The sequence below is a fragment of the Pan troglodytes genome, chromosome 20 (assembly GCF_028858775.2).
Source record: "Pan troglodytes isolate AG18354 chromosome 20, NHGRI_mPanTro3-v2.0_pri, whole genome shotgun sequence".
Lineage (NCBI taxonomy): Eukaryota > Metazoa > Chordata > Mammalia > Primates > Hominidae > Pan > Pan troglodytes.
In genome coordinates this window covers 17,311,724-17,326,326 of record NC_072418.2, presented here as the reverse complement: position 1 = coordinate 17,326,326, position 14,603 = coordinate 17,311,724, and the positions used below count along the sequence as shown (strand labels likewise).

Sequence of the window (14,603 nt, the reverse complement as noted above, 5' to 3'; positions counted from 1 at the left end):
TCGCTGGAACTACAGGTGCCCGCCACCACGCCCAGCTAATTTTTGTATTTTTAGTAGAGATGGGGTTTCACCACGTTAGCCAGGATGGTCTCAAGCTCCTGACTTCGTGAGCCGCCCATCTCAGCCTCCCAAAGTGCTGGGATTACAGGCGTGAGCCACCGTGCCTGGCCTGTCATCAGCTGACTTTCAAGAGAAACTGGAAACAATTCTCTGGTAGGAAAAGAGTCACTTTATGTTGATCTCACGCACTTTCTCTGATCTCTCTTTGTATCTCTTTTCCCACTGTTCCTAGATGCTGGCTCCACCTGGACCAGGGATTCATGTGGAGTTTCCTTGGCCCAGTCTGTGCCATTTTCTCTGTGAGTATGTGCCTTCGATGTTCCCAAACTAGGAAGAACCAAGAGAAGTGCTGGGTACAAGATGGTACAAGGGGCTTGCATTTCCACTGTTGGGTGGTTTGATTTTCCACCTGCTACCAATTCAGTCCCATGTACAAGAGGGTAGGACTCCTGTGTGCAATTTAAAGTGGATACCATACATTACTTTAACTTGCACTCTGCCTTGTTTGTGTTGGTCCTGCAGGCGAATTTAGTATTGTTTATCTTGGTCTTTTGGATTTTGAAAAGAAAACTTTCCTCCCTCAATAGTGAAGTGTCAACCATCCAGAACACAAGGTAGGATGTGACAAATGGTACTTCCTATTCCCTTTCCTTCTGCCAGTCCTTCCTACATATCCATACACACGTACATTCAACAGCCATGCTCCCAGGACTAGCAAGACCACTGTAACCTTCCACCATCACAGTTAATGAGAACCTGAGTTAGCTAGAATACAAGCTAAGCTGCTGTGATAAAGAAAAAATCTCAAAAAAAAAAAAAAAAGAATAAAATAGAAGTTTATTTCAGTCTCATGTTGCAACCCAGAAGTGACCAGTTCAGGGCTAATAAAGAAGCTCTGCTCCACACAGTGTTCCAGGGTCTCAGGTGCTTTCTGCTTTGTTGCTCCACCATCCTCTAGAAGGATGTTGCCCTTGTCAATATCCCATCCATGGGAAGGAGGTAATATAGGAGTTGCAGTTGCCACATTTGCTCATATCCCATTGGCTGATCTTGGTCACATGATAATACCCAGCTGCAAGGGAGGCTGGGAAATGTAGTCTCTACCCTGACCATGTGCCTTGTTTTAAAACTCAAAGGGGAAGAGATGTAACACTAAAAGGAAGATGAAAAGGGAGAAAAACATTCGTTTCTGCCACACTACACAAGATACACACAGGAGTATATTTTTTATCAAAAGCAACCAACTCAGATTTGCTAATCCAACAGTTACTAAGAAGCTTAAATTATATAGAAACCCTAAAAATGAATCTGGTAATGTCACAAAGCTATGTCCACCCCAGCCAATAGAGATCAATCTAGCTATATTAAATTGCATGCTTAAATTACAAATTAAACTCTCTGTACACATACCAATTTAAATGTTTATCTCCAATTGTGTGTGATAGGTTCAATAAGAATCTAGATTAAAAGATATTTTGTATAATATTTCAAAATATCTTGAGGTATGAGTATTTTTATGTTGCAGCATCCATTTTAATTTGAGCATGTAATTTGTTGTTTTCATTTTAATCATAAAAATAAGACAAGTTTGTTACATTTTTTATAGTCTTTTGAAATATATACAGTAAAAAATGAAAATGGCTGTCCCTTTTCCTGCTACTTCCACTTCCCAGGAAGCCAGAATTAACAGCCTGTATGATGTATGAGATAAAATATGACATTTTCCCAGAGCTTTCTCTGTGCACTTTTAAGTAGAACAGACTGACACACACACAATAGGATCACACTATACAAACTGTTCCTCAATTAGCTTTCCTCACTGATGTAATATCCTTAATAATTAGGGATATATATAATGTATATATGCATGTAATATAGATATTATATGTGTATGTACACACATATAGATACACATATAATATATTCTATACATATATAACAATGTATATTTTTATATACACTATCACTATATATTGTGATTATATGTTGTGACAGTGTATATAAAATATATATGTACATATATATATTGTGTGTGTATATATGCCATAAATACTATAAATAGGATGGCCTCATATCTCAGCTTACCTGGAACAGTCTCAGTTTATGTCTGTTGACACAATGTAATTATTAATAGTATCCCTTTCATTTTTATTATTATTTTATTCTTATTGATACATAATATTTATATACATTTACAAAGTCCCTTTTGTGATATTTTGATTCATGCATAAAATGTGCAATGATCAAATCAGGGTATTTAAGGTATTCATCACCTCAAACATTTATCATTTCTTTCTGTTAGGAACAATACACCTCCTTTTGATCACAAAAGCCTTCCTGTTTGAATAACAAATTATATGACCCCAGCAGGGTGGGGTGGCTCACACCTGTAATCCCAACACTTTGGGAGGCCGAGGCAGGTGGATCATTTGAGGTCAGTCGTTCGAGACCAGCCTGGCCAACATGGTGAAACCCCGTCTCTACTAAAACTACAAAAATTAGCTGGGTGTGGTGACGTGCCTGTAATCCCAGCTACTCGGGAGGCTGAGGCTGGAGAATCGCTTGAACCCATGAGCTGAGATCACACCACTGCACTCCAGCCTGGGCAACAGAGCGAGACTCCGTCTCAACAAAAAAAATTATATGACCCCTGTCTATAAATGATAAGAGTGAGAGAGAGAGAAAGCACCCAGGTTTTAAAATGCCTTATGTATGTCTGGTACTAACTTTGTCCCATACATTGTCCTAAATACTTTCCCATTAAAGTCTCACATAATCTTTATAGCAACCCCATGAAATAGGACAATTATTAAGATAAGGGAACTGAGGCTGGGTGCAGTGGTTCACGCCTTTAATCCCAATTCTTTGGGAGGCCAAGATGGGTGGATCTCTTGAGGTCAGGAGTTCAAGACCAGCCTGGTCAACATGGCGAAATCCCATCTCCACTAAAAATACAAAAATTAGCAGGGCATGATGGTGCATGCCTGTAGTTAGTCCCAGCTACTGGGGAGGCTGAGGCAGGAGAATCACTTGAACCCTGGGGGCGGAGGTTGCAGTGAGTCGAGATCATGTCATTGTGCTCCAGCCTGGGCAACAGAGCAAGACTCCATCTCAAAAATAAAATAAAATAAAATAAAATAAGATGAGGGAGCTGAGTTGCAAGAAGGTAAAGCAGCTTTCACAAGATCACACAGGTAGCCAGTGCTGGCTTCCATTTAAACTCAGGTAGTCTAGCTCCAGAGTTCTCACTATTAACAGCTAACTAGAGGGGTGTTGGTGCTCATTATTAGTTTTTTGACATCCTAATCTCTGACTTCCTCCTCCCAGGATGCTGGCTTTCAAAGCAACAGCTCAGCTCTTCATCCTGGGCTGCACATGGTGTCTGGGCTTGCTACAGGTGGGTCCAGCTGCCCAGGTCATGGCCTACCTCTTCACCATCATCAACAGCCTCCAAGGCTTCTTCATCTTCTTGGTCTACTGCCTCCTCAGCCAGCAGGTAAACACTGACCCCTTTCTTTGTTACTTTAAACTGAAGAAAATTTTGGAAATGGAGTTCAATGGGGATTTAAGTTGACTTTCTCTAAATGTTCCACATGAGATTATAATCCACCTGTAAACACTCTCTCTATTTTCTCTACTTTAAAAATGCTACTAGTTGTTAAGATACATCATTTATTAACACATTTCAGAATATAAATAATTGCTATGTCAAAAAAAAACATGCCTTTTTCTCAGTTTTCCCATTCGTAATAGTCAGTTAATGCTGTGTAACAAACAACCTCAAAAAATCTCATTGGTTTAAACACAAAAATTTGCTTTTCTTATTCTGGGGTCTACAGGTCTATTGGGGTTCACCTGATCTTAGCTGAGCTAAGCTTGCCTTTGCTCTAGGATGCAGATCAGGTTTAGGCCTGCTCCTTGTGACTCATCCTGAGGCTTAGGCAGAAGGGGGAGCAACTCCCCAGCAAATATTCTTCTCCTAACAACTGCTGAAATCACAAAGAGGCAGACCCTACTGGGCAAGGTCACTCAAGCCTGTGATTCTTGCTCCACTAATATCCCATTAGCCAAAGAAAGTCACAGCGCCAAGCCCAAAGTCAATGGGAAAAGAACACTCAACCCACCAAGACACTAAGACAGAGTGTAATACAACTACAAAGGAGTGAATCGTGGAGATCAACAATGCAGCTAACACACCACTTCACATGAATTATTTTTTTTCCAACTACTATTTTATTTACATTACTACCTTAAGTTACATGGAAAAAAACACCCAAGCAGTTCTGCCCTATTTCAGAAAAAGTTTCCAATCGGCAGGGTGCGGTGGCTCACACCTGTAATCCCAGCACTTTGGGAGGCTGACACAGGGGGATCACTTGTGCTCAGGAGTTCAAGACAAGCCTGACAAACATGGCGAAACCCCGTCTCTACTAAAAACTACAAAACAATTACCCGGGTATGATGGAGGCGCCTGTAATCCCAGCTGCTCAGGAGGCTAGGCAGGATAATCACTTGAACCCAGGAGGCAGAGGCTGCAGTGAGCCGAGATCGCACCACTGCACTCCAGCCTGGGCAACAGAGCAAGACTCCCTCTCAAAAGAAAAAGAGAAAAAGAAAAAGCTTCCAGTCAATACCAATTATATAGTGCCAGGATTACAGGTGTAAGCCACCATGCTGGACTGATTTATCTCTTTTTCTTCAAGACATATCAGATGATACCTGCCCCTCAAAGCCGTCACTGTCCCAAACTAGGTCACATTCCAGGATCACACAGCCTTCCTTGTAACACTGGCTGTCTTCAGGGGCAAACTCATAGATCCATCCCAGTCTGCTATTGCAGTTTTTGCAACTCACATCTCAAACCATGCAACAGCAGTGGGCATGATGAGGTCTTGAACTTCACTGTACTGCAGGTTAACTGCCTTGTTAAAGAGAAACTGGGGCCAGGCACAGTGACTCATGCCCATAATTCCAGTACTTCAGGAGGCTGAGGCGGGAGGCAGAACTCATCTCCACTTGGTTCACAGGCACCACTAGCAGAGTGTGTGTTTCATTATCATCATCATCATTATTTTTTTTTTTTTTTTTTTTTTTTGAGACGGAGTCTTGCTCTGTCACCCAGGCTGGAGTACAGTAGCTCGATCTCGGCTCACTGCAACCTCTGCCTCCCAGGTTCAAGCGATTCTTCTGCCTCCGCCTCCCGAATACCTGGGACTACAGGCACATGCCACCATGCCTAGCTAATTTTTTTTTTTTTGTATTTTTAGTAGAGATGGGGTTTCACATGAGCATACGAAAAACACTTATATGTACTCTTCCCTTAGTTTATCTCAGTTTTTGAGGCATATCATAGCATCCAGTTTTTGTTTGTTATTCGTTTTTTTGTTGTTTTGTTTTTTGTTTTTTGTTTGAGACAGAGTTTGGCTCTTGTTGCCCAGGCTGGAGTGCAATGGCACGACCTCAGCCCACCACAACCTCCGCCTCCCGGGTTCAAGTGATTATCTTGCCTCAGCCTCCTGAGTAGCTGGGATTACAGGTGCACGCCTCCACACCCAGCTAATTTTGTGTTTTTAATAGAGACAGGGTTTCTCCATGTTGGTCAGGCTGGTCTCGAACTCCCGACCTCAGGTGATCTGCCCGCCTCAGCCTCCCAAAGTGCTGGGATTACAGGCGTGAGCCATCGTGCCTGGCCTAGCATCCAGTTTTTAAAGATATATATAGTTTTATTTCATATGGCTACTAAATTCAAAACACTTTATTTGTCTGCAACTGAACAGTAGTGTGTGTCCTCCAAGAAGATCCCTTACTAAGGGGTGCGCAGGGATAATCTGGACTGCACGCTGTCTCCAGAATGGAACCCAGCCAAGCGTGGTGGCTCATGCCTGTAATCCCAGCACTTTGGGAGGCCGAGGCAGGCGGATCATCTGAGGTCAGGAGTTCAAGACCAGCCTGGCCAACATGGTGAAAGCCCGTCTCTACTAAACAATACAAACATTAGCCGAGAGTGGTGGCACCTGCCTGTAATCCCAGCTACTAGGGAGGCTGAGGCTAGAGAATCACTTTAACCTGGCAGGCAGAGGTTGCAGTGAGCTGAGATCACACCATTGCATTCCAGCCTGAGCAACAGAGCGAGACTCCGTCTCAAAAAAAAACAAAAGAAACTACCCCAGAGGGTTTCATTTTGTTTATATAATGACTATAAGCACTCATTGTTTGTGTTATTGTTATGTATTTATTTATGTGTAGGTATGGGTGTTTACGGCATATCAGAATGGTTCTTACCAGGAGCAATTGTGTTCCCACGATGGGACAGTTAGCAATGTCTGGGGAAATGCTTGTCATAACTGGGGTGGGGGTTTCTACTGGCATCTAGTTGGTGGAGGTCAGGGATGCTGCTAAATATCCTAAACAATGCACACAGGACAGCCCTCTCCAGCAAAACATGATCCAACCCAAGACGTCAACAGTGCCAAGGTTAGGATATCACGGTGTGGCAGATGCTGTCCACGGCCCTCTCATATCCCTTTGGCTTCTGTCTCTACATGCCTGGAGTTGCTTGTTGCAAACACCCATGACTGTGCCTGAAGGCTTGGTACTGCCCACAGGACATGCCTGGCCCATGCACAGGGCAAACTGGTGATGCCAAAGAGTAATGGCCCTTGAGACCGGCCATCAACCCATGACTGATGGCAGCTGGTGGATAAATACCCCAGCTCCCTCCTCCTTCAGGCAAGTTGACTCTAAGGTAGTTCCATGCTCTACCCCAGAGCTCCTGAATGGGGCTGAGCCCCAGATTCCCACAATGGAAATAACCTTAATTATGCATTCTTTACCAGCTGCCTTCTCTTCCCTGTCCTGCTTCCTCATTGCCCTACTGGTGCTTCTTGGGATCACCCCTCAAATAAACTCCTTACACGTCAACCCTTGTTGCAGGGTCTGCTTCTGAGGTGCCCAAAACCAAGACACATTGAAGGGTACTACCAAAATATTATTGGTGATTTTCACTAGATTGAGGAATTATATGTAACTTCTATTTTCTTCCTTTTGCATATGCATATCTTATACATTTTCTATTTTTTCTTTTCTTTTCTTTTGTTTTTTTGAGATGAAGTGTCGCTCTGTCTCCCAGGCTGGAGTGCAGTGCCGTGATCTCAGCTCACTGCAACCTCCACCTCCCAGGTTCAAGCAATTCTCCTGCCTCAGCCTCTGGAGTAGCTGGGATTACAGTCATGAGCCACCACTCCCATCTAATTATTTTGTATTTTTAGTAGAGACAGGGTTTCACCGTGTTAGCCAGAATGGTCTCAATCTCCTGACCTCATGATCCACCCGCCTCGGCCTCCCAAAGTGCTGGGATTACAGGTGTGAGCCACCACACCTGGCCATAAATTTTCTACAACAATTATATACCCTGTAATGGAAAATTTTTACTGTGGTAAAACATATATAATATAAAATTTACCTTTTTAACCATTTTTAAGTGTACCGTTAGTAGCATCACATTCGCAATGTCGTGCAACCATCACCAACATCCATCTCCAGAACTTTATTCATCTTCCCAAACTGAAACTCCATCCCCATTAAACACTAACTCCCCACTCTCCTTCCCCCCAGGCCCTGGAAACCGCTATTCTACTTTATGTCTATATGGATTTGACTATTTTAGGTACCTCATATAAGTAGAATCATACAGTATGTGCCTTTTCATGACCAGCTTATTTCACTTAGCCTGACGTCCTCAAGGTTCATCCGTGTGGTAGCATATGTGTCAGAATCTCCTTCCTTTATAAGACTGAATAATATTCCATTGTACGAATAGACCATGTTTTGTGAAAAATAAATAAATAATAATACATCTCTATCCTCTTCCTGACTCACCGACCTTTCTGCTGTTCACCAATGTTAGCAAAACCCATCCAGGTATTTCCTTTGATGTTCCAGGTCCAGAAACAATATCAAAAGTGGTTTAGAGAGATCGTAAAATCAAAATCTGAGTCTGAGACATACACACTTTCCAGCAAGATGGGTCCTGACTCAAAACCCAGTGAGGTAAGTGAACATCTGAATTGTTCTAATGTTTTACATACTCCTCTCTTGACACTGCAAACTTCCTCTAGTTTGGGGTTTTTTTGTTTGTTTGTTTTTGTTTTTGTTTTTTAAGTTCTGAGCTTACATGTGCAGGTTTGTTACATAGGTAAACGTGTGCCATGGTGGTTTGCTGCACCTATCAACCCATCACCTAGGTATTAAGCCCAGCATTGGCTGGGCATAGTGGCTCATGCCTGTAATCCCAGCATTTTGGGAGGCCGAGGTGGGTGCATCACCTGAGGTCAGGAGTTCAAGACCAGCCTGACCAACATGGTGAAACCCCATCTCTACTAAAAATACAAAAATTAGCTGGCTGTGGTGGTATGCACCTGTAGTCCCAGCTACTGGGGAGGCTGAGACAGGAAAATCACTTGAACCTGAGAGGCGGAGGTTGCAGTGAGCCAAGATCGCACCATTGCACTCCAGCCTGGGTGACAGAGCAAGATTCTGTCTAAAAAACAAACAAAAAAAAAAAAAAAAAACAGCACACATCGGCTCTTTTCCCTAATGCTCTCCCCCCTCCAACCTCCCCTAACAGGCCCCAGTGAGTGTTGTTCCCCTCCCTGTGTCCATGAGCTCTCATTGTTCAGCTCCCACTTACAAGTGAGAACATGCAGTGTTTGATGTTCTGCTCCTAAGTTCGTTTATTGAGCTTCCTCTAGTTTTTAATTTATATTTTCCTTTTTTTTTTTTTAAGAGACAGGGTCTTGCTCTGTCACCCAGGCTGGAGTGCAGTGGCATGATCATAGCTCACTGCGGTTTCAACCTCCTGGGCTCAAGCAATCCTCCCATCTCAGCTTCCCGAGTAGCTGAGACCACAGGTGTGCACCACCATGCCCTACTAATTTTTTTTATAGAGAGAGAGATGGAGTCTCCCTATGTTGCCCAGGCTGGTCTTGATCTCCCAGCTCAAGCAGTCCTACCACCTCAGCCTCCCAAAGTGCTGAAATTACAGGTATGAGCCACCACACCCGGCCTATATTTTCCTTTTTCAAAGATATGCTCATGTTATTCAATTTCCACAATGTAAAATAATAATAATAAAAAGGAAGCCACAGGCCGGGCACAGTGGCTCACGCCTATAATCCCAACACTTTGGGAGGCCGAGGTGGGCAGATCACCTGAGGTTGGGAGTTCGAGACCAGCCTGACCAACATGGAGAAATCCCATCTCTACTAAAAATACAAAATTAGCTGGGCATGGTGGCACATGCCTGTAATCCCAGCTACTCGGGAGGCCGAAGCAGAAGAATCGGTTGAATCCGGGAGGCAGAGGTTGCAGTGAGCCGAGCTCGTGCCATTGCACTCCAGCCTGGGCAACAAGAGCGAAACCCTGTCTCAAAAAAAAAAAAAAAAAAAAAAAAAAAAAAGGAAGCCAGATGTGGTGGCGCTGTAGTCCTAGCTACTTGGGAGGCTGAGATGGGGGGATCGCTTGAACCCAGGAGTTTGACACCAGCCTGGGAAACATAGGGTAGCTTTGAGGAGCTAGTCTTAGTACAGACTTGCTTTCCTGGAGGGTATGAGGAAGAGTCCTTTTCCTGATAACCTGGTTTGAGTTCCTCATTCTTGTTATATTGTTCCTCAGTGACTCCTCTCTGCTCACTAACAGCACTTAAGCTGGTTTTCATATGTATTCTTGTTGTGTGAAGATGTATGGGTAAAACATATCACCAGAACCAATGCAATCTAACACAGACTCCCACTGGGGGAAATTTACAAGCATAGGCATAGCAGAGTGATCATCTTCCCCCAAATGCCCACTGTCCATAAAGATGTGGATGTGGGCCCACAGAGTGACGGTACGCCATGGAACAGGCTCCAGGGGAGGGATTCTGCCCCAGCTGCTCTGCATAATTGCAGAGGATGGGTGCAGGGAATCATGGGACCTTTCTAGGGGAGGAAATAGCCCTGTTAGAAAGATGATACTTCTGGAATCTGGTTGCTGGTATTCTGTTCTTCCATTGCACTAACTCAGGCTCAGTGCACCACAGAATGAGCTTTCTGCACTATGTGACATTTCGTTCCATATTTGGCTTTTTGAATAAATGACAGAATAGACGTCTAAAAAGAGGCTGGGCATGGTGGCTCACACCTGTAATCCCAACACTTTGGGAGGCCAAGGTGGGAGGATCACTTGAGTCCAGGAGTTTGAGACCAGCCTGGGCAACATAGTGAGAACCTGTCTCTTCTTTTCTTTTCACTTTTTTTTTTTTTTTTTGAGACAGAGTCTCACTCTATCACCCAGGCTAGAGTACAGTGGCGCAATCTCGGCTCACTGCAACCTCTGCCTCCTGGGTTCAAGCGATTCTCCTGCCTCAGCCTCCCCAGTAGCTGGGATTACATGCGCCCGCCACCACACCCGGCTAATTTTTTTGTATTTTTAGTAGAGATGGTGTTTCACCATGTTGGCCAGGCTGGTCTCGAACTCCTGACCTCAAGTGATCCGCCCGCCTTGGCTTCTCAAAGTGCTGAGATTACAGGTGTGAGCCACTGGGCGTGGTGGCAGGTGCCTGTAATCCCAGCTACTCAGGAGACTGAGGCAAGAGAATCGCTTGAACCTGGGAGGCAAAGATTACGGTGAGCCGAGATCATGCCATTGCACTCCAGCCTGGGTGACAAGAATGAAACTCTGTCTCAAAAAAAATTTTTGATTAATATTAGGCTTAATTATTCTCAACAAGAGTAAAAGTGCCAACTGTTGACTGTGACCTATGAAAGGTTTCCCAGATAATCCAAAATAATTCCCAAAGCTGCCAGCATTCCAGTTACTGGTTCTCCACAATGAAATTAGGAAAATCATTTAACATTGTGGAAATTGAATAATATGAGTGTATCTTTGGAAGGGGAAAATATCAAATATAACCTGGGCAGTATAGTGAGACCCTGTCTCTGCAGAAACATCAAAGAATTAACCAGGTGTAGTGGTGCATGCCTGTAGCCTGTAGTTTCAGCTATTTGGGAGGCTGAGGCAGGAGCATTGCTTAAGCCCGGGAGGCAGAGGTTGCAATGAGCCAAGATCATGCCATTGCACTCCAGCCTGGGTGACAGAGCAAAACCCTGTCTCAAAAAAAATATATATATATGAATATATATATTCATATATATTCATATATACTCATAAAATATTCATATATTCATATATACTCATAAAATATTCATATAATCATATATATGAATATACGTATATTCATATATTCATATGTATACGAATATACCTATATTCATGTATACGAATATACGTATATTCATATGTATACGAATATACGTATATTCATGTATACGAATATACGTATATTCATATGTATACGAATATACGTATATTCATATGTATACGAATATACCTATATTCATATGTATACGAATATACCTATATTCATATGTATACGAATATACCTATATTCATATGTATACGAATATACGTATATTCATATGTATACGAATATACATGTATATTCATATGTATACGAATATACATGTATATTCATATGTATACGAATATACATGTATATTCATATGTATACGAATATACATGTATATTCATATGTATACGAATATACATGTATATTCATATGTATACGAATATACATGTATATTCATATGTATACGAATATACATGTATATTCATATGTATACGAATATACATGTATATTCATATATACATGTATATATGAATCTCTCTTTAAGAAATACATTAGCTTTGGCCGGGCATGGTGGCTCATACCAGTAATCCCAGCACTTTGGGAGAACAAGGTAGGAGGATCGCTTGAGGTCAGGAGTTTGAGACCTGCCTGGGCAACAAAATAAGACCCCATCTCTACAGAAAAATCTCTATGCTTTTATTTTTTAGGCACAGAGTTTGAGTAAAAAGCTAATGAAACTCTTTCTCTATGGACAAGTTTGACCTTGGGTTAACTTTCTAACTCTGTTCCCAAGAAACGTGATAAAGTTGGAAGATCAGATAGGTCGCCAGGCAATGTTGCCTATGGAAAAAGTCAAGCTTGACTTGTAAATTGCATCTAGATGGGAAATTCTATGAATGAACCGTAAATACCAGGAAGGAAGATGTAACTTTGAACTTCTTGCACACAACTCTTATAACTAGGCTAGGAAGCACTAACCTCATAGGCTTCTTCAGGAGATGTTGGTTCCTCTGTGGAGCTTGGGGCTGCTAAACCAAGCTGTAAGTTGTGGGGTGCAAAGAGAATATTTGTTGAGTACTACAGTGTGTCAGGCACTATGTTAGATAACAGGCATTCAAAGAGAAACAAAGCCAACAAGACTCTAACCTTTCTTCATAGACAAAAAAACATCCAGGGGGCTGAAATTCCAGAGTGTAATATGTCTGAAAATTTATCAAAAAGAAGAATTCTTCCTGCTGAATTTTTGATAAGTCTTCCCACTCTAAGCCAAAGAAGACCACATCTGCCCTAGGATTTTTAAATGCTAGGAGATCATGCCATCCTTGCCTGCTGGTTCAAACTGGGTTTAAATCATTCCTGCTGTTTTTCCATGTTGTTGATTTTGTCTGTTTACTTTATTTTACCCTTATATCCACCTTTAATCTAAACCTTTTTTATAGGGGGATGTTTTTCCAGGACAAGTGAAGAGAAAATATTAAAACTAGAATATTCAACTCCATATGGAAAATCATATCCATGGATCTCTTTGGCATTATGAAGAATGAAGCTAAGGAAAAGGGAATTCATTAAACATATCATCCTTGGAGAGGAAGTAATCAACCTTTACTTCCCAAACTGTTTGTTCTCCATAATAGGCTCTCAACAAATGTGTGGTAAATTGCATTTCTCTTCACTATGGTGTATTCAGTCAATGCTTGTCCCTGGAAACCCAAAGCATGACCACTGCAAATATTTCCTTGACTTTTTGTAAATGAAGAGGTCCTTTTCCTCAAGTTCTTAGTACCACTCATCCTAAACTTGCTCTTTTTTTAAGACAGAGTTTCACTCTGTCACCCAGGCTGGAGTGTAGTGGCATGATCGTAGCTCACTGCAGCCTCAAACTCCAGAGCTCAACTGGTTCTCCAGCCTCAGCTTCCCAAAGTGCTGGGATTACAGGCATGAGCCACTGCACCTGGTCATAAACTTGCTCTTTAAATTCACTCATTCCCTCAAACCATCAGCTTCCTACTGGCTTTACTTCCTTGCTAGATACAGGCTAATTTTTTTTTTTTTTTTTTTTTTTTTTTTTTTTGAGATGGAGTTTCGCTCTTGTTGCCCAGGCTGGAGTGCAACGGCGTGAGTACAACCTCTGCCTCCCGGGTTCAAGCGATTCTTCTGCCTCAGACTCCCAAGTAGCTGGCGTTACAGGTATGGACCACCATGTCCGGCTAATTTTGTATTTTTAGTAGAGACAGGGTTTCTCCATGCTGGTCAGGCTGGTCTCGAACTCCCAGCCTCAGGTGATCCACCTGACTTGGCCTCCCAAAGTGCTGGGATTACAGGCATGAGCCACCGTGCCCAGCCCAGGCTAACTTCTTTTCTTTTGAGACTGAGTCTCACTCTGTCACCCAAGCTGGAGTGCAGTGGTGAGATCTAGGCTCACTGCAACCTCTACCTCCTGGGTTCAAGCAATTCTCCTGCCTTAGCCTCCCGATAGCTGGGACTACAAGCACATGCCACAATGCCCAGCTAATTTTGTATTTTTAGTGGAGACAAGGTTTCACCATGTTGGCCAGGCTGATCTCAAACTCCTGACCTCAAGCAGCGATCCACCTGCCGGGGCCTCCCAAAGTGCTGGGATTACAGACACAAGCCATCACGCCTGATGAGAGATTTTAAGTGTTCTCACCACAAAAAAAAGAAAAAAAAATGTTATGTGAGGTAATCATGTATTAATTAGCTTGACTTAGTCATTCCACGATGTAGATATATTTCAAAACATCCTGTTGTACATGATAAATATATACATTTTTATCTATATAAAACAAATAAATAAATAAGTGTTTAAAGTGTAGAAGAGCCTGGACTCTAAATTATGCTGTCCCTCCAAATAAAAGTTTATTTTGCAAAAAATAAAAAAATTAAAGAATGTAAGAAGATTCAAGTGCATGCCCAAAAGTTCTAGTTCTATGGAACTTAATAAAAAAGGAATACATTTAAGAAGATATTTTACTGGATGATTTTTATTTTTCTTTAGCACCTGTCTGCTATTGATGCTGGGTGATTTTTTTTTTAAGTCATCACTCTCAAAAGCCAAATTTGAGGCTTAGAAGACCACACAGGAGAAATAGCTCAAAGCACTGAGGAAAAAAGGCCAAAAGATTAAAATATTGGAAGAATAAAAGGAAGACTGGGGTGTTTAATATAAGAATAATAGGAATTTGGGAAGAAAAGAGAGGACATGGCCGGGTGCAGTGGCTCACGCCTGTAATCCTAGCATTTTGGGAGGCTGAGGCAGGTGGATCACCTGAGGTCAGGAGTTCGAGACCAGCCTATC

General features: G+C 42.3%; 1 protein-coding gene across 1 annotated transcript in view; it reads left to right on the top strand.

The window, feature by feature from the left end:
• ADGRE3 (adhesion G protein-coupled receptor E3) overlaps positions 1–12,959 on the top strand; it is a 54,171-nt gene extending 41,212 nt beyond the window's left edge. Inside the window, exons 12-16 of the mRNA XM_016935324.2 lie at positions 293–359; positions 583–674; positions 3,388–3,556; positions 8,002–8,109; positions 12,727–12,959. Of these exons, the coding sequence (XP_016790813.1) occupies positions 293–359; positions 583–674; positions 3,388–3,556; positions 8,002–8,109; positions 12,727–12,765 (475 nt within the window). The 3' untranslated portion in view covers positions 12,766–12,959. The remainder of the gene's footprint in view (positions 1–292; positions 360–582; positions 675–3,387; positions 3,557–8,001; positions 8,110–12,726) is intronic.
• The last annotated feature ends 1,644 nt before the right edge of the window (positions 12,960–14,603 follow it).